Below are 27,966 nucleotides of genomic sequence, written 5' to 3'. Positions count from 1 at the left end.
TTTATGTATAATCGGTGAAATATCATATGAGCCGTGTCACGACAAAACCAACATAGTTGGTTTGCGACCAGCATGGATCCAGACCAGCCTGCGCATCCGCGCAGTCTGATCAGGATCCATGCTGTTCGCTTACAGACCCTATAACAAGTAGAGAAACTGATAGCGAACAGCATGGATCCTGATCAGACTGCGCGGATGCGCAGGCTGGTCTGGATCCATGCTGGTCGCAAACTCATTATGTTGGTTTTGTCATGACACGGCTCATATGTTTAGCTCCATTTAAGTATATCATGATTAAATATTATACACAACCTCACTCGGTTCTGAAGTGCTAAATGATGACAGGGAGTCATCATTTGAAAGATTCTAAATATAAAAAAGAAATAAAAAAACATATTTAGATAAAGACACAGAACATAAACAAAGATATATGTAAAAATAAAACTTTGATGGCATGCGAGAACGTCAATTATAAATATTTTCTTCTTAAAAGTGGTATTATTTTTAAAGTACAAAAGGGCGTTAAGCTACACCAAGAAAAGTTTCTTAAAGTTAAACAAAAGGCGGTCCTATTTACAAAGATTTTTTCTACAGTAAGTGAACAAAATGCGACAATTCTATATTAAAATAGCTTTTTATTGGAAAAAATAAATGAAAAAGGGCGATTCTATTTCAAATTAGTGTTATTATTCTCAGGTCCTGTATCAAAAGTAGCTTTTACTGAATAAAACAATGGCGATCCAATTTTAAAAGGACTTTTAAAGAAAGCATGGCGATCATATTATTCTTGTAAATTGCATTTTTTTTCTACAATATAATATCAAAGTGAAGTTTCTGGTGATTAAAAATAACGTCTCGTTTATGTCTGTGAGGCAAGTAGACGTCATGATTAAAACGAATTTATGATGTCGTAAAGCGTCTACACTTTTTGGTTGTTGTTTTGTTATATATAAATCTTGCACGCTGAATAGCAGATACTAATTCGTTCTTAATTTCTTCAAAAATTACCATAAGAATATGAAAACAACTTTATTGTACGATTTTTAAAACTTATAAATAGTATCTTCCATAAATAAAGTCACACTGTTTGAAAAAAAAACTGTTTCCAAGAATGTATGCACGAATCTTTAGTAACAGTACCCATATTCCAGGATAAAAATAGAAATACCAGAATTTTAGATATCAGGGAAGTTGCATCTTAGAGCAAGGACAGTATCCCCTTTAAAAGCCAGATTCCGATAAAAACTGTATTTATAAAAGTAGAAGAAGCAATTTGAAAATCTACATATGTCAAATGAATATGAAAAACGATAAAAAAATAACTCTAGAAGATAAATTGGTGTATATTTGCATTACCTTTTTACCCCTCTCATATTCCTAAATAATTCAACGAAACAAACATAGTCATACATGCTAAAACATTCTGCTAAAGTCAATAAATGCCATACAAAAAATAAAAAACAAAATATTACCATATGAAAACACGGAGGATAAACGTTACGGGGAGAACACAAACATGCCTCATTTGTAACTGACGGATCCAGATCGTGTTGAAAATAATGTAAATAGTTCGCCACTTAAGACTACTGCCTTCTTTACATGTTTACATTTCTTATATGGAATTTTTGTTTAAGGAAATCAATTTTTGTTTCCCTAATGGAAGAGCCCGTATTATAAATAAATGAAATAATGAATGAAATAAAACTGTCCCCTTTTTAACACATTTCCTCTCATAAACATTTTTCTATTGTCAGCATATATCTAAATAACCGCCATACTATCTGGACCCGGCTTAATCTTTCAGTCTACTAACATATACATGCTTGTGGGCAACACATATGTGAACCAAGTTTTAAAGATGCACTATTGGAATATAAACTAACTTTGATAAAATAACAACAAAATACAGTTAACAATAATATCTTGTCATTATTGCAATATGATTAAATAGATATGATACCAATGATTATCAGGATCAAGTTCAAGAAATTAAAAAAACACAATTAAAATTGCTATGACAATCCTCTACCAAAATGAGAGAAACGAATGTGAATCAACTTAAAATCAATCACGAGCAATATGTATACAGTCATAATGTTTTTTTTTTCTTTTTAAATTAAAAATTATCAAGCAAAACTGTTGGACAAATGAACAGAAATATTAACTATATGTAAAACTGTGCAAACTTTAACAAGATTAAAAAAAAATTTGTTAGTAGATGTAAACAGGGAGGACTGGCGTTCACGGAAGCTAGCGTTCACAGAAAGTAGCGTTCACGGAATGCAACCCCAATGATATTTTCGTTGAAAAGTTTAATTCTTACAAGAGCTTGATCTTCCTATTTTTACACTTTTTTTGTTTTTTAATCAATTTAGATATGTATAGTATTTTTAACACTTACATCTTTTTCAGCTTGCAGTGCCTCTTCGTCCGCTTTGTCCGACTTCTGTTGCTCGTCGTACGACATGGCAACAATGGCCAAGATAAGGTTGATTAGATAAAACGACCCTAACAAAATGACGAGGATGAAATAGATACTGTGTGGCAAACCTTCGGCTCGGAGAATCTTGAAATAAAGAGATGGTTAAATAAATAAACTAAGTACGATCACAAAGCTTAATCTGAAAAAAAGCAAGAGCTTGTTAAACGATTGGGTAACTTTGGAATAAATTGTTCGAATATTGAAAGTTATTTCTTAAAACATATATATGAAGATATGAATCAAAGGTCAAGAAAATTGTGAACGTTTGCAAGAAGTGATCTACCTCAACCAAAGACTGTAAGTTTGCAAAATAAGCTTTTGCATTGTTTCAAGTGCAATTGATGTATATTTGTCATTTAAAATTATAATTTATATCTTTCAAAATATGTTTACCACACATGTCTGTAATCAACACATATCATTGTCAATTACTTTAAATCCTTACCAGCATATAGAGATTTTCCCAAAAGTCTTGGGTCATAAGTCGAAAGGCACAGAGTAAAGCCCAACCAAAGTTGTCAAAACTTGTAAACCCAAAGTTTGGGTTATCTCCTATTTTTTCATGGCATGTGAAGTTACCTGGACAAATTCTGCAAAAAAAGGTCATTTTATGTTAACATGTCTTCAATTCGACATGGCTGTGACGGTTTTGAGTATTCTAAAAAAGGACATTCTAAAATAATTTTGAAACAGCTAGTTATTACGACTAATCTATCTTTTTCAGTATACAGCGGTTTCGGAAATTTGAAAAAAGACATATGTTTATTAGTCACATCTACGCATGCATGATTATATATGTTTTACATTGATTATATGGACAATATAAGAGCCCCTAAGCCAATCACTTAAATTTCTTTTGCTTTGATTCTCAAGTATAATAATGTATGTTAGGATAAAGTTATGTATAAAAAGCATCCAAACATTTATTTTTATTTTTTATTTCTTCTTTGTTAACATTTTAAACATATAAATGCTTCGAACTTGTTCTAAATCGAAAAAATGCGTTCGATGAACTATTCGATTAGTTATATCTACGAAATATTAAAAAAAATATATAAAATATATACATTCAAGTAAAATTGTGCAAATATGATTATGGGTGCAAAAATGCAATATATTAGTAAATATCGGTGTAGATGAAACGGAAATATATGAGAAATGAGATTTCACTAACAGGTGCAAAAAGCCGTGTAACCATTATATTGACCAACAAAGGACATCGGCAATTTCCGTCAAATTACGTATCTTTTTCGTGTGTCATCGGCGAAAAACTTCGGATGTGAACGTAAATTATGAGTATGTTCAAATATATCACAACCGAAGAATGTCGATTTATGCCGGACACACAAGAAACATGATTCCACGGAAATTGCAAATTTCTATCTTGGGTATGTATACATCAGAGATGACTTTAAATCAATTTTATGGTTTTTTTTTAGTTTTTTTTTTTAGAAAAAAGTGAGTTGTTAGCATTAATATTATCTTATATAGAACTGCATAGAACAACAATAAAAAAATTTGCGTTGTTAATCATAATTAATTCACTCTCTAAGTCCCGTTTTCTTGTTGCTTCGATAATAAGTAAAGTAAAATCAAAATTTTTTAAACTAACTTTGTAGAGGTACTGAATCATTTGCCAAAAGTTCTTTTAAAGCTTGTGCATATGTTAGAAATTAACATTTTGTAACGAAACTCTGAATAAGCACATGTAATTAAATTGAAAGGGACATACTTGAAACAAAGGTCATCAATTAATTTTCGTAACTTTTTATGCTTATTTCTATACTCGGATTACTTTTTCTTCGGTCCAAGTAACAAATCAAAAAGCTTAAAATGCTTAAAAATTAAACTAGAATTGGGACGATATTTAGAAAAACTTACAATACATAAAAAGCAAAAAAAAGTATATGAACTTATATTTGACATTTTTGCATATTTAATTGAGACAAAAGCGCAACAAGTCTACATTAAGAATGAAAATAATGATTTTATTTAATAAAACTACATTCCCATATCATTGGAATAATTTAGTCAATGAAAATAAAATAAACCTCCTTCCCTTATATTAATTAATATGTATTTTCATTCAGTTATATTCAATGTGTGAAGCAAATATTAAAATAAATGCATTGTGCACCATGTAAATCTCTATTCGTTCAACGTCGCATAACAGCGTTGTTGCATAGGCATGGTCGATTTCGTTTATGTGGCGAGTTTCAACGCATAAAGAAAGATTGAATTAATGGAGCGCAGCTGTGCTTCTTTGTCGCGTACCGAGGATAAACTTCAGCCGTCTTTTTATCAAGCTAGAAAATATAAGCTAGAAGGAGAAAGATGAGATGAGGAGGGGGACGACCACGGTGGAGGAGGGGGACCACGGTGGAGGAGGGGGACGACCACGGTGGAGGAGGGGGACGACCACGGTGGAGGAGGGGGACGACCACGGTGGCAATGGCGATGGTTGTGGTTTGTTATTTTGGTAGTGTTGAAAATCACCGCAGAAACAACATCGACCATGTTTATGCGGCTGCGCTGTTATACGGCGATACAAAACGCAACTTGTTATAATTTCCTTTATAACTTAACTATGTTGTCATTTTAGGTGAATAGAATAAAAACAGAGCCTTAAAGTCGAGTCAAGTTAAGCGATAAAATGAAAACAAAAATATGCCTGATTTAAATGTATGTGAACCATGACTTTAAATTGAAATATTTACAGCCTGTGCTTATATTTAGAAGAACCATTACATATAATATGCTAATGGTAATAAAATATAACACCCATCCTTTTTTTTGTTATCTTTTAATTTCCTTTTTTTATATAGGTTTTGAATATTTGAAATGAAAAGGGACCTTTTTTATCAGATTATAAAAAATCTATTTGGGGTAAATTTTGATGGAATCTATTCTAATCACTCTAGATTTCGCTTCCTGGAACTACCTACTAGTGCTGGTGTTACTTGGAAAAAAACATGGTCGTGATCCTAGTAGAATCTCGGGCGAATGATTGAATATAAATACTGATTTACCATTCTAATTATGAATGTTTCCATACACGTGTATAACGTGTTAGAAATGCTGATGAGAAGTTGTGCATGTAGATATTTATATACGTGCAACTATGTTACACACGTTCTTTTGGAAAATTTGGGGAAAAAATGCATCTTGCATAAGAAATTATAGGTCATAAATTATAAATGATGTGCGAACAGTATGTGGTCATTTTATAAATAAACATAATACCTATTATACTTTAAACAAACATTCTCTTAATATATATTTTTTTTAGGTTTACACATTAATATGTTTATATCTCAGTAAAAATGTCCTAACTTTTTCCACATTTAGCACCTTTTTATATAACGGAAATATACTAAATAGCATTTTATGCATTGCCATGCATAAACTCTGGAGAGGTAACACTATTCCGAAAAAATTGAAACTTTTGAACCAAACTTACCCATTTTAGAGAAGAATAAAGTTAATATTAAATAGTAAAAAGAGCATGCTAAGAGATAAAAATGCATTCCATCTCGATAGTTTCAATAAATTGTAAACTTTATTTCGAAATCAAAGACAAGGCAAATATTTTTCTTTTGCATTGAGTCTTATGCTTTCAAATAAAGCTCATTATTAAATATATATTTTTGATGCGTGGTGAGTCTTTTTGTATCAGTGACGCATTTAAGTTACTACCCGTCCTACCCAATATTCATCAATAATGTACTATATATATTAAATTGATATACAGTTAAACATCGATATAGAGGCCTTCTGTAGAGCAAACACCTAACAATAGATTTATCCTCTAATGTTCGACACATCTCAGGAGCAACCAGAACACATCTTTCAGTAGCAACAAGGGCCGTTGGTGTTACTCTACAGAGTTTGTCCTGTATTTGATAACCATTACGTTCCAAAAGTCTTAACGGTCCAAGTGTACATACTGCATTTAATGACGTCATATCACACGTAACGATTTCACATGCGGGCAACTAAACGAGATGGAATGCAGTCATTAGTGTAAATCATTAAAATCTACCCATGGCAGTCCACTACAATACATTAGATCAAGAGAGAAAAAGGTTAGTACACCAAATGCACAAACTGCAGAACGAACGAAAACAACAAGATATATAGCTCTATATTATAACAGAAGCTGTTAGTTTTTGTTATGCTTGTCTTTTATTTGTTACTTTTTATGAATGTTGTTTTCGGACCCCAAGCAATCGTGCATTTACATACCCCGCGGTAGATGAATTTCCACACATAAGGTATTCACCCGAATCAAGTTTGAGCCAGTTGTCTACAATGGATTATTATCAATAATATATTGTTGATCTTTTGTATTAAAATGATATATCTAGCCAACAATTAATGGGAGTTTTCAACGATGTCATGGTAACGACATAATGGCGTCATTGTGACGTCATTTACTCACCCGCCAAGATTACTTTTGCTGCAGACAAGAAATTCTCCATTGTCCAACCGATAAACGTTGCCTTTACAAAAAATCAATTTGCAACATTAAATTGATTACAATAAGATTAACAATATATTGTTTCAAAATAAATTATTAGTTATTACATATAATAAGTGTCAAAATACAAAACAAATAGCAGATTATTTAAGCTAGATCTTCGTATGTTTCATCGAAGCTTTAGAAAATCCCATTGGGCAACTTCTCTCAAAGTTTTGACGACACACTTTAACTAATAAAATTAATAAATAATCAGAATAGAAACAATTTTATAGTGACAAATATGCTCATTAGAAAACATTGAGTATATATATGTTAAAATAAACATTTTGTTTCATTCTATTATTCTCCCGTATCAGAAACAAATGATTTCAGCAAGTTTCAAAACCTAAAAATATACACATTTATTTACGAAGACATTACGTAATTAAATAAAATAAATTACATATATCTACATTTACATAACAAACAATTGTAGATAACAATGAAATAAAAAGAAAAAGTCGGGTTGAAACCACATGTCCAATTTCATAGTTTTGTGTAGGTCTCTTCTTTTAACACATCAAAAGAGCATAATCATGTTTTAATACATGATTATTTACTTTATTTACTATATTAAGAGGGTACTTAAATATTTAAACAATTAAATAATCAAACTTTAAGCAAGCACCATGCTGTGCAATTGTTTTGCCATCAAGAGTAAAGATATCCACTTCAGTTTGCCTATCATTTGACGAATACAAAATGACATCTCCTTAATTAAGGTTGCCAATCATTTGAAAATATATAACAAAATATCCCCTTAAGTATGCCTAACATACAATGTGACGTCCCATTACGGTTGCACTCATTTGAGAACATACAATATGACGTCCCCTTAAGGTTGCCACTCATTTGAAAACAAACATTATAATATCCCTTTAAGTCTGCCTCTCATTTGAGAACATACAATATGGCGCCCCTTAAGGTTGCAACTCACTTAAAAACATACAATATGATGTCCCCTTAAGGTTGCCACTCATTTGAAAACATACATTATAGTATCCCCTTAAGGTTGCCTCTCATTTGATAACATACAATATGGCGCCCCTTAAGGTTGCAACTCACTTAAAAACATACAATATGATGTCCCCTTAAGGTTGCCACTCATTTGAAAACACACATTATAGTATCCCCTTAAGGTTGCCTCTCATTTGCGAACAGACAATACAATATCCCCTTAAGGTACCTCTTATTTGAAAGCCCCCTTAAGGTTTCAATTTATTTGAGAGCATACAACATAAGATGCTCTTAAGGTAGCCTCTCATTTGAGAATTAGTTAGTCATTTTATTCACAAAATAACTTAGTAGATAAATAATAATAATAACAAGTTCTGCCGTTATAAACATAAAAATTTGATTCGGCAAAAGGATTTTCATATACGCAATTCATTAATATGATTAAAACAGGCATTTTAATAAATAACTTAATAAACAAATCGAAACAAATTCTGTTAACGGCACGATGCATTTCATAGCATCTGAAATCAATTTCGCCTGGTTAAGTCAAAATAAAACTGTGGTAAAAGTACTGTAATATTTTATAATAGTAAGTCTTACAGCAAAATAAAAAAGACTAACAAACAAATTTTACACTGTTCAAACTAGTGCAAATTGGATCATTTAATTATTTGATTGTCTGAATATTAAAGTATTACTATACATGTAGTAATATTGCTTCAAATTATTGTTTTACATAGAATAAACAACAGTGTGACGGTAACGACACCTACCTGGAGTCATCGTGTAGTTTAACCATTCTTCGTCACTTGTGAAATTATAGTCAGTATTTAAAACACATTTATTTCTTAATCTGCCGCTATACAGCTGCATACCAACTAAAGCAAATATTGACAACACGAATGACGTCAGAATACCGACGTCACGTAATCTAATAACGGCTTCCAGTAAGGCACCCACGATGGTTTTAAGACCTATAAAATAGAAATTAATTATTACAATACAACACGTCCGTGATAAGCATATCAGTTTTAGTTGTTGATATTTCACCCATGAGATAAGCATATCAATTTTAGTTGTTGATATTTCACCGGTGAGATAAGCATATCAATTTTAGTTGTTGAAATTTCACCGGTGAGATAAGCATATCAATTTTAGCTGTTGATATTTCACCGGTGAGATATCAAATATTAAGAAAACAAAAGCTTAAAATGGCGGCCTAGCCGAGTTTTTTAAAAGTCGAACTATTAATTTAAGCAATCCTGCAACGTGGGTTCAAACCCCGTTAGTGACAAGCCGTTGTTTCCGTGAGCAAGAAACTTAACACCAATTGCTGAATACTTGTTGGTTCCAGGAACGGATGCGATAGTGTTCCAATAATCTTATAGCTTACAACACAATCGAACTAACATAAATTCGTATAAACTAAAAGCTTTAATATCTTATCGGGAAATTTACAGATTTATTTCTAAGTAGCATTCACTTATCTAACTTTTAACCTACTGAATCTTGTATAAAACTTGTCCAGCTATCATTTTTCTAAATGTCTATCCAATAGTTTTAGGAATATCAAGGTGAAAATTCAAAAAGTTAGACCGCCAACAGTATAGAACAGATGTGCAAGCTAACCTGGCCTAGACTGGCGGCAAAGGCTTATCACTAAAATGTTATAGTATAGAACAGATGTGCAAGCTAATCTGGCCTAGACTGGCGGCAAAGGCTTATCACTAAAATGTTATAGTATAGAACAGATGTGCAAGCTAATCTGGCCTAGACTGGCGGCAAAGGCTTATCACTAAAATGATATAGTATAGAACAGATGTGCAAGCTAATCTGGCCTAGACTGGCGGCAAAGGCTTATCACTAAAATGATATAGTATAGAACAGATGTGCAAGCTAATCTGGCCTAGACTGGCGGTAAAGGCTTATCACTAAAATGTTATTATTATCATGATTAAATGAGGACCGAAATTTGAATAATAACAATGCATTTTGTTAATCAAAGGGCTATCAACTTTAAAGACGAAGAGCTAATTTTAAACAATTTTACACAAAAAAGTTTTCCTACATAAAGAAATCAAATACATGGTTAAACAAGATTGTATTTGCGAAAAATACTATGCCACCGCATTAATACAACACTAAAAAGTAGTGTAGGAACAGATTGGAAGATTGTCATATTGCATAGATCCCTGACCTATCTAATTTTTATTATCAGATTAGTGGTTAAATCTATTGTAATTCAAATAAAAGATTAGAGTAGAAATATATCAATGCAGTTGAGTCTAGTGAATGTGGTGGTGAAGGTCATATTTCACACAGCCTAAATTTCATGACTACATCAAAGGACAACACAGTAAGACACTTTGTCAAAATCTAGGTCAGCTGATATCAAAGTTCACTTTACATCTTAATATGTGCACATGGTTCACATTTCATAGCTGTACATCAAAGGACAAGAAAGTAGGCCACATCATCAAAATCTAGGTCACCTGATATCAAAGTTCAATTTTACAACTAAAACTGTGCACATGGTCAAAATTTCATGGCTGTACATCAAATGACAAGAAGGTAGGTCACTGTCCCCTTAGGCAAGGCAAAATTTTGACCAAAGTGTTTAATTCAAACAATCTTGATACAGGTCCACCAAACAACATTTTATGTCAAATATCTAAGCTGTAGCTTTCACTAATTCAGAAAACATTTGTTTAGTTACTGTTTTTACTATGTGTACATAATGACAATCAATGCCCCCCGGGCAGGGCCAATTGGACAGCAGGGGCAAAATTTGAACAACTTTGGTAGAGGACCTATAGATGATATCATACAGCCAATTTTGACCCCAGGGCTATAATTTGAACAATCTTGCTAGAAGTTTACTACACAATGTTTCATGCAAAATATGTAACCTCTAGCCTTTGTCAATTTAGAGAAGATGATTTTTTAAGTCTTTACTATATACATATAAGGAAAACCTATGGCCCCTGGGGCGGGGCTAATTTTGACACTAGAGGCAAAATTTGAACAACTTTGGTAAAGTACCTATAGATGATATCATATACCAAATATCAAAGCTCAAAGCCGTGTACCTTCAAACAAGAAGATTTTCTATTTTTTTATTATATGTACATAGTGAAAATCAATGACCCCCCTGGACTGGGCCAATTTTGAACCCAGGGCTATAATTTGAACAATCTTCGTAGAGGTTCACCACACAATGTTTCATGCAAAATATCTAAGCTCTAGCATTTGTCAATTTCGAGTAGATGACTTTTTAAAGTTTTTACTATATACATATAAGGAAAACCTATGACCCCTAGGGCGGGGCTAATTTTTACACTAGAGGCTAAATTTGAACAATTTTGGTATTGTACCTATAGATGATATCATATACCAAATATCAAAGCTCTAAGCCTTGTACCTTCAGACAAGAAGGTATTTTAAGGTACATATATTGAAAATCAATGACCCCCAGGGCGGGGCCAATTTTGACCCCAGGGCTATAATTTGAACAATCTTGGTAGAAGTCTACCAGACAATGCCTTATGCAAAATATCTATGCTCTAGGCCTTTAGGGTCTTTACAATAAGATTTTTAAAATTTATTCTTATAATTCTTTTTGGTTGCCATAGCAACAAGATTTCTGCATGGAATGCCATTCTTTGAACAACATGAATCCATGAATCAATCCTGCCAAGTTTGGTTGAAATTTGACAAGTGGTTTTTCACAAGAAGATTTTTTAAGTTCACTATTTAATCTATATAACACACATACAAACACACACAGGTAAAATCGCTATATGCCACCGCATCGCAGATGCTGCAGTGGCATAAAAATAAAATCTATGTCATACTTCATTTCAACTTTTTTATCTAGCGTATTGTTGAATGTAAAAAAGAACCTAGAATATTTGTATCACAAAGTTTTACTTAAAAGATCTGCATTTGTCTTTATAACTTATAAGTTATTTATACATATATTAACATACCAGGTACTACTGCTACGGTTTTGAGGGCTCTCAACACTCTAAATGTTCTTAGGGCTGACAGATTCCCTAATTCCTCAATAAACATTGTCATATACCTAAAATAGAAAAATATAAGGGCTGACAAATCTTCATCAACGCGGTTCCCCTAAATGCGGTATAGACATTGTCATAATGCATACAAAGATCAGAAGGGCTGACAAATCTTCCTAAATGCGGTTTCTCTAATTGCTATATAAACATCGTCTTTTATCTAATATACTTAAGTATCAGGGCTGGCAATTCTTCATAAATGCAGTTCCCCTAATTGCGGTATAGACATTGTCATATACCTAAAATTCTAGAGTATAAGGGCTGACAAACTTCATAAATGCGGTTCCCCTAATTGCTACATAAACATTGTCATTTAATCTAAGACACAAACATATAATGGCTGACAAATATTCTTACACGCAATTTCCCTAATTACTAGCTAAACATTGTTATTTACCTCAAATACAGATATTAGGGCTGACATTGTTTATATACGGTGTTTCTAATTGCCTGAAATACGAAAATTTACAAGAACTGACAGGTTTCCAAGTTGTTTTAGTAACAATTGCATATGACTAATAAACCACCATATTAGGTATGACAAATACCTTTAATTCCGGTTTCCTTGATGGCATGATAAATATTGCTATATACCTTAGACACAATTATGAAAGGGCTGACAAATACTCTAATATGCGGATTCCCTTATTGCAATATTAACATTGTTATATACATAAACTACGAATATACTAGGACTGACAAATTTCATATTTTTAATTTTCCCAATGTCATGATAAATATTGTCATATAATGAACCTAAAAATACAAAAATATACAAGAGTTGGCAGGTAACCTAGCTGTTCGATAAACATTGCCATATACCTTAAAGTGCAAAAGTATAAGGGCTGACAAATACCCTTTTTCCCCAATGTTTTGATAAACGTATTTTTGATGCACTTGAAATTAACAATACATTCTCAGGGCTGACAATATATTATTGCTTTATAAGCTTTGCCATATAGGTAACCAGTATTCTATTAATGCGATATGAAATTTTTATCAAGAACCAAAAAAAAAAGAAACTTTTATAGCTCTGTCAACCTGGTATAGCTTTTTTTCTGCAAGATACAATAAGCGCAGTTTTATTCCTGACATATGAACATATTTATTTAAAGTAACAAATTGTCATCAAAATTCACTTTTAGATCACTTTTATATCTCAACTTACGCTATGGCTATCACACCAAAATCCAGCCAATTCCATGGATCTCTGAGATATGTAAACGGTTGCAAAACAAACCCTCTCGCTGTCATTTTTACTAAGGATTCTACTGTATAAATTGCGGTGAACACGTACCTGTAAAAGTATATTACAAAGTTGTGCAAAAGAACAAGGTATAATTAATATATCTTTTAATCAGAACATTTTTTTTTAACTTTAATGTGTATACTCTTCACCAACAAAGTGAGAAAAAAACTGTGATGTAATGGTCCGTCCACCTGCTCGTCTGTATGTCTGTCGATCCAAATGTCCTGTGATCCTTGTCCATACGGCTTCTTATAAACTGGTTGAGGTATCTATGGCCAGTAGACAGGCCTAATTTAATTTGCGGTTATTAGGTAAACATTTTAGGTTACATAGTCACTTTGTATAATATCTTTATCCGATCATTAACTTCAGCAAAGGCTAAGGTTTTGAAAACGTAGTAGGAACATTGACCTATGGCTAGTAAATGATTTCAATCTTTAGGCCATAAGTCCAGGTCACAATTAAAACTAAGTGACACATTTTTGTCCAATCAATACCTTGAGAAGGAATAAACCTAAGTTTATAAACTTACTAGGAACATTTGGGTTCATTATAAGTCAAGGTCACAGTGAATATTAGTGTCAAATCTTTGTTCAATCAATACCTCGAGAAGGTATAAGCCTAAGTTTGATGATATTGCCCATGGCCAGTAAATAACCCCTATTAATTTTGAAGTCATTAGGTCATAGGTCCAGGTCGCAGTGAAACTTATTGTCAAATCTTTGTCCAATCAATTACGTAGAAAAAAGAAGCCCAGGAAAGTTTAACTTAGTAGGAACATTGCCCATGTCTCATGACTCCTATTGATTTTCAAAAATCATTAAGACATAGGTTCAATTCGCAATTCAACTTAGTGTCCACTCACTTACTTAGAAATAACAAGACAACGAATGTAACTTGGTAGGGATATTTCCCGTGGCCAGTAGGTGACAGGTCATTCGGTAAGGTCAGAGTGACACAAATTTGGATATAAAATCATGGTTGGTCTTATCAGTAACCTCGGCCAGTAAGAAATTTGTGATACAAACTTATAAGTAATAAAACTTTTTATTATACATGTATGAGCAAACATTACATAGATACCAATTAACCTTTATTCAATATGCATATTAAGTATGTAAATATAATAAAATATAAGACTGAGCAGAAGTAAATGATAAATGTGAGAACAAGATTAATCTACGCTAACCACGAGTTAATAAACATCTAGGTAAGACGAAAATTTAATCAATGCATGTATCACTTTTTATCAAATAAATAGAATTATCGTAAGTGTAAGAAGAAATTATCAAGACTTTTTTTTTAAAGAAAATACTCTGGGAAGGGTGCAGCCTATATTTCTTTTGTCTAAGTTTAAATCAGAATTATCCTGAAAATGGACATGAAGAAAGTGTAGTCGTTATAATTCAAATAAACAAGAAAGAAAAGAAGAAAAGAAAACAAGAAAGAGCGCTAAGCAAATTATTAAATATCACGTGACCTTATAAAAACACGTGACTTACTCTGCCATAGTGGACACTTCCTTTGTGTGGTTAATTGTCATGAACACGCAATTAGCTAGAATGGTGAGCATAACTAAAATACTAAACCATGTGAAATACTTGTTAAGGAAATCATAGGTGCACAAATATAACATATCACAAAATCAATGGAAAATAAACAGAATCTTCATAAATGTGAAACAATGGTGTAAATTCTTTGCCCTTAAAAATCTCCCTCTTCCCAATAGTTTACATGTAATAGATTAATATATATATAGAAAAGCGTTGAATTTAGACAGAAATGGTGATGATTATTTAAAAAATTAAGAAAGAATGATTGAATTCCATGTACGAATATTTAAAGTACGAAAACTTAAGAATTTTAATAATAAAACTTAAAATTATTAATGATAATAATAATAATAATATTATTATTATTATTATTATTACTATTATCATTAGTATTATTACTATTATTAATATCATTATTGTTATAATTATTATTATTATTATTATTATTTGAGAAAATACAAGATTAAAGAATACCAATAAAAACAGAAGCATAAGCTCATCTTAGATCACCATACATTTGGCTACAGCACAGTTAAAAAGCATGAAAATTGAAAATATTTTCACAATTTTGTTTTATTTCATTTTCACTCCTTTAACAGTCTTTTGTTTAATGTGATACTGTTACAATATTGTTTAAACTAAGTTTAAAAAATAGTTTTAATGAATTACACCAATGTTTCATGTCTAAAAACGTTTCAACAGAATGTTACATATTTTCCATCATTTTAAATAAAAACTATATGTGTTAAATAATATGTACGGTTTCTGAAAATATAACTCATGCATCATTATCATAAACAACAAAACAACTGGAATCTTCATTACTAAAAATATACGTATAATATAAACATTTTGTGGTAAAAAAAAATTAATCAAATAATGTAACTATAAAAACGAAACTGTCATAACACAGGGTAGTTTATTATTATTTTATTTCAACAATCTTAAGCCTTTTTGTTAAAGCACACATCATTCTATATTTCATATAAAGTAAGAAAATGTGTGTCGAAAACATTGTTTACCAAAAAGTAAAAGATACAAATGATTTTTTTTTTCTTAATTATATTGCTTTAAATCGTTTATAGGTTGAAAACTGTCAAAACTGTAAACTTATGATTACTTCATACTAAATATAAAGTTTTGTTTAACTTTCTTCAGCCGCTTTTCTAAGAGCATGGTTCGTTCATACTCTTTATAAATCAATAACACTCTGAAAAATATTATCAAAACAACAAAAATAAAAACATGATTATAACAACGTGCATAACGGTGAATAATATATTAACTATAACACAAATTCACGTGACAACTAATTATGCATGCACGTGCATCTCATGCGCAATGTTGAAAAGGGAAGTAACTGTGCTCTCGAACTTACTCCGTATAATCTCCCCCTGGTGTAACAGTGAACGTCATAAATATACAATTCACAATGATAGTCAGTATAACTAACAGGCTGAACAAAGTAAGAAAAAGTTAAGGAACGTTGAGTGGTACAATATTACGTCACATGCTCATAGAGAAAAAAATGACGTCAAAGTCATATGACCTTTAATCACATTCTTCTGACTGTTTTTTTCTTTCTAAATTTCAAATGAAACAATGCTATTGTTTTTAATATGTGAATGAATGAAAATTATGATAATGATTTTTGCATCACAGATGCAGACGAATAGATTGATCATAAATAAGAATGATATATGGCAATGTTTTATTTAAATTGTCAAGAAGAACGCTCGATTTTTCAAAAGTTGACATATACAACAATATAAAAAAAATATAAGTTTCAATTAAAATTATATGTTATCAAAATTTGTATCTTAAGCATAACCTGAAAATAATACACTTAATTTCTGTTCTACTTTTAAGAAAAGATTTTAGATTTTAAAAAATCATATTTTACTATACTAAAAATGAATAGTTATAATTTGAAAATATATCATTTTCTTTATAATTTATGACTTACTCTGAAACATTATTCTTATTTTTTAAACTATATGCGTTTGTTTGTTTTTTTTTTGTTTTTTTTTAATTTTAAAACAAATCAGAGAATTAAACATTACAAATACAAACAAGGTATGGAACTATCTAGTGCAAAGAAAAAGGAAAGTTTAAATATTTCTTTAATAGTTTGATTAATATTAAAACCAATCCTTGAAGATATAGAAAAAAAATGCTTTTTTGTGCACAATTTCTTGAGAAAATACTACTGCAACTGAAAGCCAAAAAGATAGCTTTACAATTAACCGTGAATAACTCATTGGCGACAGCTTTTTACAAGTCACATCTTTATTTTTCGCTTACATGGCACACTGAATTTTCTACACAAAAGCAATGACAGTTTCAAATGTAAGAATATTACATGTATGATACTGTTCGGAATCTAGAAAGAGTAAATGAAGAGTTGAGTGAGCGAGAAAACGTCCATTAAACTTTTTGAATTTAAAAATGCACATTTAACTCAAGCGACATTATTCACATACAATAACATACAAAACATTCTGCGAGAATGTAGCACTCTATTTATACAAAAGCATCACTGATAGCATTTACCCTTAACAGATGGCTAGATTGAACGGTTCAATAACACCTTGCAAACATAAACAAATATGAAAAGAAGTGTATTTGACAGATAGCTATGCATACAATATACACATTCCTCATTATCTTCAATATGAATGTCACAGAAAACTTGTATTGGCTTTGTTCCGATATTTCATACAAAAAAAAACGAACAATATACATAAAGAAGCAGAGTGCATGGATTTAAGGAAACATATGTATTCGAATGAATCAAAGGAACTATTTTCGCTTTTAAACAGGATTTTAAATTTACTGTAATTAGTCTTAAAAATAGTTTTTAACACAAAATAAAACTCAATTACCTTTCAGTATTCTTTATTTCATGGATTATGTACCAATGAAAAACATTATAAAAACTAGATGCGAACTTACGGAACTACAAATGAATTTAAAAAATAAATCTAAATCTAGTTCAGACATAAGAAACTTTAAGCTTACTAATTCTTGATTATATTGAAATGTTTATTTCTTGATTATATTTAATTGATTATTTCTATGGTATTGAATGGGTGATATGTAAGTAAAGGATATGGATGAACGAGAATATAAAGTGCGAATCTACGAAGGGGGTTGAATGGACTGAGTAAAAAGAACCCATCTGTGGCGCTGAATCTAAAAATTGTCTTGTCTTTTCCTATTACGCAGAATGACTGTAAGATAAATAAAGGTATTATTAAAAAAATATTTGTAGTTTATCAATAAAAAATAATTAAAGATCTATTATTTTTAATACAAAAAATGAACTACATGTTATACGCATGTATCTTGTGTAATAATGAGTTTTCAAGTTTTACATGTAGATAAAATATTTCGACAAAGACTAAGTCATCCCTTTCTTAATCATTACAAACACTACTGTCATAGTTTAAAAAAAGTACGAAAAACAGTAAAGATTATCTGTAATATAATATTTTCCAGTCATTTTATAATCTAAAAATAGCAATCACAATTATAACTTACAATTTCGATTTAGTTTGGCCTGTCAATACACGACAGTAGTAAAGTCAAGCCATTATGGACGCTCTCTAGCACCAGCTAATACTAAAATTTAACATTTATTTTATGAAGTGGTGTGTTTTTAGAAAGCAGTTAATTCTGCGGGTTATAAGTTTACCTTTTTGTTTAGGTAGTATTCATCTATATCTTCCAAAGGTTTGCCGATATGCTCTGGTAGAAAATAATCTTCTAATGTGGGAGGTATCTTTTTTCCGGCTTCAAGTTTACAGTTGGGTTTTAATGGTTCTTCTGCATGAGCTGGTTCATCGTCATCATCGGAGTCGTGATTTGCATCTTCCGCGGCCTTCATAAAATGTCAAATAAATACGTGTTAGGCAATAATAAAAGGCCGGTTGGGTATGAATTAAAAATGCAGTCCATTCAATAAAAAGTGTTATTTCTAACAATGTACCTGAACATTAAGTTATTGGTTCTAAATTTAAACTGAATTTTTTGCGGATTTGTTTCCTAAAACTTTACGAAACACAAAAATAGGGCCTCCCATATACAAACACCGGTTGCTTTACCAACGTTACGCAAAGCGTATTTGTAGAAGGAACATGTTATTTGTCCTTTCGCTGATATTTGAACATTTATCTTCCGTTTCCGTTGAAGTCCTAACGTATTTACAAGTTTTAAATAGCATTTATAATAGAAACAAATATAAGATTAATTTATGCACCAACATGACTGGTAGTTGTATACAACATTGTCCTAAAAAAGGAAGAAACATGAATTCTATTTTGTTACGTTCATGTGTGTTCAGTTCTTTAACTCTCTGTTATTTTCTTTTTCATTGGTACCAGGTGTGTAGTAGAAACAGAGTTAATTATAGAATCGTCAAAACGAGTATATAATGCGTTTAACGGTATTAACTAGAAATATATCTATATGTACATGACGCTTACTTTATCGTTCTTTATGTATGGCTTATATAGGAAAATTTACTCAATTAGATTACTCATCGATTTCAAAGTAAATCAATATTTTAGTAGTATAGTATAATATATATACATGTATATATCAGCTGGGTTAGTGTCAGACTTAAAAATGAACATTATACCCAAGTAGTATAATATATATAAATTTGCTTTTTAATTAACTTGGTTACTGGAAGACTTCAAAATAAAATATTATATCCAAGTATATACCATGCTTACCGGTTTAAAGGTATAGTTATTATGTAAATATACTTGCAAAGGCTTATCATTGATACCACATCAACAAAAGTAATTAATATCTTTTCGTTTACATATGAATCAATTACGCCGCATTTCAAATGGAGTCTCGAGATGGTTTTAAGGTCTTATCTGATGAACAAGGTCAATAAAAATTGTATGCAAGAAACGATGTTATAGACAATATTGTAGCCAATATTTCATTTCAACATTGGCTATATTACATGTATGTGTGTGCGTATGTGTGCTTTTAAAAACAGTTTCACATGCTTTTATGTAATAAAAAAGCCAAGCAAGAAGGTGATTATATGTTACCGTGTAATTAAAGACTTTGAAGTGTAGTTTTGAAATAATATCCGACTTTTAATAATCACAGGCGTTTTAGGGGTAAATTTGCTTTATAAACATGCACTTAAATGTTGGTACCACGGAGAGACAGGATCTTCCTATAACAGTATTCAATAAAAATAAATTCTCAAAAGATAAACATAGAAAGTTGCAGCAACTTTGTCATATTGATTGAATACCTTAAATGCGACAACTTATGAGGTTTCCTAATCAATAACGAACTTAATTATTAGAAATCAATAGGTGATTTATTGTGCTACTTGGCTATGGTTTTACATATACTGCCATCATTGGCCAATTTCCAACGGTCATGTTAGATGTTTTGTAGTAAAGTTCACTTTGACTTTATAGTACCAATAACAATGGAAAAGTTAGTTCATTCTCTGGATTTTTTTCAGTTCAATGACAAAACAACAGTTTATATTTGACCCGATCCTGTTCATTCAATTTTGGTATAAAAGCGACTAAAACTACACCTCTTGTAACTTTAATTTTTCTTCTTGACATCCCTAAATTTGACAATAGACAGATCAGTTCTAAATTAACAAAAAAGGGCACGTCCATTTATGAAATTCAGTAGGGTAAAAGGCTAGGTCAATATGAAAATTGTAAAGTTAAGTTCTTGTTTCTGAAAATATGTCTCTAAAATGTATATCGAAATTATCAGCCGTTTCATTTATACTGACTGCATATTTTAATGTACAATCTAATTGTGTCTGTTCAATGCACTCCGTATGCATACGATCTGAATATTTATTTGATCGATTTGGCCTTTGCCGCGTGCATATTACATGAATAGTGTTGGAGCATCGCTAATGTCAATTTCATGTAACAAATCGAGCACTGCCAGTTGAATTCATGTATACGTTCTTTGCATAACGATCACAAATCGGAATAAGGTATATAAATTCATTTAATTGGAAAGATATTGTTAAACAAGAGCTTGGTTTGACAAATTTATCAGATTAACGATGCTTGTTGCTTGTTGCCCTATACATAGCTCGCCTTTCTTCATCATCAATCAATCAATGAATGAATAAGAGAGTTCAGGATGCCCGTCTTACCACCGTGATCAGAAGATTAATGTTTCAATTAATAAAATATCCGAAGAAAGTAGCAATCGTAATGTCTTTTCACATATATAACAAACATTTACACGTTTCGGGAAGCGTTATAAAAATGCAATAAGGGATAAAACGTAATGCAATGATGAATAAATCTCAGACAAATATAATATGAATGCTATTTGAGTACAGATTACTAACGACCTGTTGGCTGCATGAGGTTACCGCGTTGTACTAGTAATCTAATGATTGCTCGCCACATGGGTTCAAACCCCGTCATGGTGGGGGGTGGGAGTCGTTGTTTCCTTGAGCAAAAAACTTTACTCTCGTTGATCAGTACTGTTTGGTTCCAGGAACGGATTCAAAAGTGTGTCTGTAAGCTTATAGCTTCCTACACAATTAAACTAAAGGAAATTCTGTATTAATCAACAATTAACCTGTTAAACTTCTGTAATGGATTTGCCTTGCTTTGAATTTGAAAAAGTCTATCCTAAGTAAAATGGTTTCCATATTAAAATACAAAGAAAGAGCTTAAAACAGTAAAGATCCTAGTCAGACAACACTGATTTGCACTAGCCTGACTCTATGCTTGCAGAACAGGCTAAGCACATTCAATTACAGCAGAGTTAGGGTTGATTGATTACACGTTTTTGATCTTTACGGATACTCGGATGTAAGCCTATTTTCGGACAAGAAGGTATCATGCTCCTTGCCATATAGAATTACGGTAAAGCGGATTGTTTTATGTGCGCGTATACTCGAATATGCGTTTATTTATAATTGTCGAATTCTACAGTATGTTTATAATTCTAAAAAAAGTGATAAAGTGACTTAATGATTTACACATTTTCAACAGGGTGATTTATGTTTTAAGTACAATAAACAAGTACCGATTTTCAGTACATATGATTTTGTTTATAATAGTGTCATTATAAAAGAAGGTCATATTGAAGTACATTAAATGGAGTCCTATACTACTTTGAAATACGGGAACTTTGATAAAAATGCCAACTGATATTTGTATAAAATATAACATAAAAATGTAATATTTAAACATAATTTGATATTTTCTTTGTAACATTTGTTTCTGCCACATTCGTTAACATGAAAAACTTGAAAATTAGACCAAACCTTTATACTTTTGGCCATATTCTGTGTACTCATAGAATTCGCACGATGTTGAATGCGATTACTAACCGTTGTTTTCGGCTAATTTCGGATAATACCGAAATCAATCCGAAGTTGCTTTCACATGCTCAAGTTCAATTATTTTTTATTAATTATATAATGTGAAATGGTGTTTTCCAATGTGACGTTACAATTTGAAAAAAGGCGGCGCGCATACATGTTCTTTGTGCTACATGTACTTAATCTCTAAATCACGAAACACAATTTCTGTATATATGAGTATAAATAGTATGATTAGTATAATATATGTTTTAATGTATTTAGTACCAATGTTAGATATCCCAGCATAAGTATGTCCAAATATACCATATAAACCAATATATGAATAACATAAAAGAGTATTATATAATACCACATCAAAATAGGGATCCTTATTTGCAGTTTTCCAGAAATGAACTTCTTAGTTCTAACGTTATTTATATAGCAATAAAAGCAACTTCAGGAAAAAAAAGCTATTTTTAGTATCTTCCCAAATATGGACGGTTTCTAAACTTGTTACTTGGTAAGAGATTTTTTAAATTTGTTTAAAATGTATTTGTTATCAAAATTTGCAAATATCAAATGGGATTTGATAATAATCAGAAAATTGTTCTAAAGGCATATTATATATCAGACAGGAATTAATTGTCCCTTCTTAAGAAAGGGCACGTCTGAATTTTATAACGAAACTTATCACATAAAGAAGGTAGCGCTGAATATAAAATTATTTGTAATAAAAGAAAAATATGTAGACAAAGTAGTATTTTGATTCAATATAACATACTAAATCACGATATTATATACATGTACTACGTTCCAAAAATCAATGAAAAACAAAATATGCTTTTTGGAAGCTATAACAAGACACATCAAAAATAAATATGAACATATTTTTGAGAAATAGATCTAAATGATTTGATTTCAGGGGCATAAATGGCCTTCAATGCGAGATTGGTTTGTAGACATTGATGCCAAAGCTAAAAAAAAAAAACAGTCACAAATCATTTCATATCTACAAATTTTACTTTACATACCTAAATTATTGAAACGTTGAAACATAGTTCTGATAATAATAATAATTTCTAACAAGTATTCTTAAAACGACATAACCAATACAATTTTGCACACATTGATTATTGCCTATATTTTACAATAAGAAGTATATTTTTTGTCCTAATTATTATTTTACTTTTGAGTGAATATATTACAAAAAACCTTCGTCTTATAGTAATATCATAAACAAATATCACAAAATCAAATATTTTACTAAATTCATGAACTAAGAAGTTCGTTTCTGTAAAAAAGAATAGGACTTTTATTTGATTATTATATTTATAACAATGTATTAACATATACGGAGATAAAATCAATGCGGGCAACATATTTATTCATATTCATTTTTATAACAAGAAACATTTATTTTAATACACAGAATGTTAGAACATAAAAAAACTTAATATTGTGACAGTCGGTAGGTGCCGTATAACGCATCATCACAGAAAAAATGTATTCACAAAACAAAACGTGACTCTTATTGAAATACATTAAAGGCAATGAAAAACCAAACTATAAAAACATAAGATAAAAAGGCACACTGACACCGTTTGTATAAACCAAAAAAAAATGAAATTTAATATTAAGAGCATTCAAATAATTTTAATGTTTTGTGAATACTTGCATTCCCCTTAATAAAGTTGTCAAAGGACAATATTACAATATTATAGCTCATGAAAAAGTCCGAGGAAATCCGATTTTAACATAATTTTGAATAATTCAAAGTAGAAAATACGTATTGGCAATTGATTATCTTAATGCAATTTTGAAATAATAATTGTTTTTGTTTATGGCATATCTGTTTCCAGAACATTCTTTTGCATTGCTCCATAAAAAATTGCGGAACAATCTTTTTTTTCAAACGCCAGTTTACATGTACACTATGGTACATGTTTTTGTCACAAGAGAATAATCCATTTATTACTTAATATACAACTGTTTCTCACTTCTTGTTTGTAACAAACATATATATTGTTTAAACAATCTATTATTAAACTATTTTTCTGTTTTGTTATCATACAAAACGCTAAACTTAAACTTTGAATTTATCAGGCATTAAATAGCAATGACATTTTTAATAACATATTAATTAATATATACAAGTAAGTAATTAAAGTTTCTTTTGATATCAACTGGCTAATTTTAGCAAACTTTGTGATATTAAAAATAATTTCTCTTAAGATAATATCTATGTTGAAAACATTACAATTATCAGTTAATATTTTAGAGATGAAATGGTTTGAAACATTCATTTGTCACAATTAAATCAATTAATATTGCTGTAAATAATCATTTGCCATTACAGAAACGTTAACCTAATTACGAACATCGAATAACTCAATCATTTTCAAAAGTGACAAACTTTTGAGTTACAAATTTGTCTGGCGCAATAATTCGGTGATTTCCTCGGACTTTTACGAAACTGATAAAGTGTTTAAGGGAGCAATCATATATAAGGTTAAAACTAGATTCTTCATTTACATATTCATGACGTAGTCAGTCTGACCTTGAAAGGTCAAAGGTCAAGACAGACGACCAATCTTACCAATTTGGTTAACTCTTCCTCCTACAACAGAACCGTGCACAATTCAAAATGATAAAATAACCCATATTTTCTCTTCTTCAAAAAACTATTAAATCAGTTCATGAATACACGTTAAAAGTGCTTAGTGACCATTCATTATGGTAATTAACCGATATTATCTGGCTTTAAATATACTTTATTTTGGGAAATAAATGTTTATATATCTTGAGAATATGCTCTCTTTATAGTTTGACAGAGTTTCTGTATTCCTTTACCTAATATTTCACGGAAAACGTAAGCACAATTATAAAAAAAATGACAGTTTAGAATCTTGCAAGATCAAATCAACTCTATGACATCCGAGGAATGTAAGCAATTACTCTGTATAGAATTTGCAATCCAAAAGAACAGAACTTACTTAAATATAAACCTACATCTAAAACTTATCAACATATTCTACAGAAAAAAATCAAACGTTGATCTCATTCTTTAACATTGTTCAAAATCTGACCTACTTTTCATGCATCATAAGATGACGTCGTAAAAAGGAATCACGTCACTTTCTTACCTTAGTTTTTTCCTCAGCGATTCTCCTTTCAATAAGGAAAAGAGAATCGCGGGTGAAAGGTTGAAATGGTGTGAACTCATTATCGTCCTCATCTCCCATCGTGCTACCCATCTTTGCCGCTCTGAAACGAATTTAAAAATCAAATTTCAATCAAATTATAGAATAACTTTAGCAAAAATAACTTTTTTTATATTATAAAAATTCGTAGATAAAGGCCGTCGTTAATAAGAGTACAGTAGAGGCGTTGAGACGCCTCTACTACATGTACTACTATCAATGTTGACAAAACAATATGTCCAACCTAACTGGCCGAATTCTTCCCATGTAACCAGTGCAGACCAAGATCAGCTGGCACATTCGTGCCATCTAATCATGATTTGTTTTATTTGCTATTCGGTCATTATATACTGTGAAGTTTTCCTTAAACTAGTGAATAGTTTTGTTCAGATTGAAAATTTAAGATATATAATAGCGTAATCTGGAGAGAGCTTTGCATTATAACATCATATTGAACTGTCCTTTAGCAACGATGTTTATCAAGCAAAGATGTGAACGATATTCTTACATAACATGATGAATGAATTCAAATGAATTTAAAATTTATAGTGAGATGACAATATATCTGATAATACCGAAGTGACAAAAGTTCATTCTTACCGTAGCCTTGGGAACTGGTCATAAGATACAAAGATTGAAACAAAAATGTGATGGATAAAAAGTAAGTGAAGTACATAATTGACAAGAGTTGTAAACTGTTGGTTCAGATGTTAACAATGAAAATAAGTGACAATAATCGGCGCCTGATGGACTGTAAAAGAGATCTTCATGTGTGGCAAGAATAGTTAAGAGATGTTTCAGTAAAGAAAGCTGGAACGTGAGAAGAGTTGGTAATTGACAACAAAGAAATTCCCCGAGGATTACGCCTCTGTTTTAACTGTATTCTGGAAGTCAATCAAGCATAAATCAATCGTCTGCGAATTCAATCACGAGAAAATTAACAGTTTTGCGAAGACATATAGATCTAAAAAGCAAGTGAGCGAGGCAGACATTGGACGCTATAAGTATATGTTTTTGATTTTTTTTTAATTTCTCTGTCTGATTTTTAGAGAATGTATTGAGAACAAGGAGACAATTTTCACTCAGCTCAATAATTTCAAGATACGATTCAAATATATGTTCATTGATGTTTGTTCTGCGTCAGCCGGTGCTAGGGGTGTGGACGGTAACTTGCACTTCTCAGTACCGTTCATAAACAGGCTCATCAAACCGAGCCTGCACCATCTTCAATTTTTTGTCGTTTTGGGCGTTCTTTAGGGATTAACTTTTTCTCTGTTTTATCCTTTTGGACTTGAATGTCAGTGGTAGGGGTATGGCTCAATGTTAAATTTACTGTGAAAATGCAATAGTAGATAATTATTATAAAAATTATTTTAGTTCCTTGAAAAAACCAGTTAATCTATAACAAATTTAATTTAAGGTTAAATTAGTTTTCTTACGCACTGTCGTTTATTTCAATTTATTGTATTGTGATATTAAACCGTGGTAAATTGTTGACTTTTATCTGGCTTAAATAAAAACAAAATATAAAACATCTAACACCACAGAATAAAGAAATATCTTATTCTGCCCTGGCTCTATTCTTTGAAAATAATTGTGTAATATCCTTATATTACATTTCTTGTCTCTTGTAATTTCCTGTACACATTTATTATACCTTTGAATAAGAAAAACTCGTATGCTGCCGCTGCTACTGTTGTTGTTGTTCTATTATTTGAAACAAATACATTTATTGTGTAATACCCTTGTGTTATATTTGTCGACTGCCGCCTTAATTCAATCAATATTGGGATTCTTACTCTCATCAATTTGTGGTAGTGTTAAAATAACATCGTCTGCAACACCATTTGTAACCCGTTCGATGACCCAGACATAAGACAGCATACGATAGCAAACAATATTGCTGTAAACAATCCCAAAACAAACGTATTTATAAACAAGACTTTAAAAAATCTTTACGTTCTTTATCTCCGAGTTCTTATATATTGCTCGTCCTTCGGGGATTACTGATTGCAACACATTAATGGTTGAAGGTTGAATACTGCTTCAGTCGGTGCTAGGGTACGTGTGGAAGATGGTGTAATGTTCAGGGTCTCTAACAAAATGACTTTATCAAACCGTGTCTGTATCTTCATGTAATTTTGTTGTTTTCGTTGCTACTTTGGGATATCGCCCCTTTCCAGAACGTACTAAGTATAAGCTTAAGTATAAAAAAACTAATATTACACTTAAAGTAGAGAAAATAAGAATCCCTTAAGAAAGCCCAAAACGACAAAATTGAAAATGATGCAGGCTTGGTTTGATTGAGGCTGTTCATGGACGGCACTGTAAATTGCAAACTACCGCCCACGCCCCCTAGCACCGGTTTAAGCAGAATTCAACATTTAAACATTAAACATTAACAGGCCTGTTATGCCTCAGAAACGAATAAAATCTGACTTCTTTAGAAATGGCAAACATGAATCTAATAATCTTTAAATAGAAGTACTTGTTTTAGATCATGTAACATCCTTGTTGTCTGAAGAAAGTAGCGCTAAATGTGAAATAATTTGTCATAAAAGTAGCAAAATGTTAACAAAGTAGTA

General features: G+C 31.1%; 1 protein-coding gene across 18 annotated transcripts in view; it reads right to left on the bottom strand.

Annotated features, from left to right (window-relative positions):
- The window catches only part of LOC132731243 (sodium channel protein para-like), a 125,214-nt gene that overhangs the window by 39,250 nt on the left and 57,998 nt on the right, over positions 1 to 27,966 (bottom strand). For 9 of the 18 annotated variants that reach the window (XM_060717387.1, XM_060717384.1, XM_060717396.1 and 6 more), the window contains exons 3-14: positions 25,325 to 25,445; positions 24,778 to 24,798; positions 18,540 to 18,725; positions 17,958 to 18,075; positions 14,792 to 14,882; positions 13,209 to 13,337; positions 11,951 to 12,045; positions 8,735 to 8,935; positions 6,728 to 6,788; positions 2,928 to 3,072; positions 2,402 to 2,566; positions 313 to 366 (exon numbers count right to left, since the gene is read on the bottom strand). In XM_060717387.1, coding sequence (XP_060573370.1) covers positions 313 to 366; positions 2,402 to 2,566; positions 2,928 to 3,072; positions 6,728 to 6,788; positions 8,735 to 8,935; positions 11,951 to 12,045; positions 13,209 to 13,337; positions 14,792 to 14,882; positions 17,958 to 18,075; positions 18,540 to 18,725; positions 24,778 to 24,798; positions 25,325 to 25,435 — 1,377 coding nt within the window. In that variant the 5' untranslated portion in view covers positions 25,436 to 25,445. Of the gene's footprint in view, positions 1 to 312; positions 367 to 1,356; positions 1,378 to 2,401; positions 2,567 to 2,927; positions 3,073 to 6,727; positions 6,789 to 6,923; positions 6,985 to 8,734; positions 8,936 to 11,950; positions 12,046 to 13,208; positions 13,338 to 14,791; positions 14,883 to 16,220; positions 16,309 to 17,957; positions 18,076 to 18,539; positions 18,726 to 24,777; positions 24,799 to 25,324; positions 25,446 to 27,966 lie in introns of all 18 variants that reach the window. The other 9 variants (XM_060717398.1, XM_060717400.1, XM_060717401.1 and 6 more) reach the window with 6 other exon arrangements.

The sequence above is a fragment of the Ruditapes philippinarum genome, unplaced genomic scaffold (assembly GCF_026571515.1).
Source record: "Ruditapes philippinarum isolate M1 unplaced genomic scaffold, ASM2657151v2 ctg124_1_1_1_1, whole genome shotgun sequence".
NCBI lineage: Eukaryota > Metazoa > Mollusca > Bivalvia > Venerida > Veneridae > Ruditapes > Ruditapes philippinarum.
This window is presented reverse-complemented; position numbering and strand designations above follow the sequence as displayed.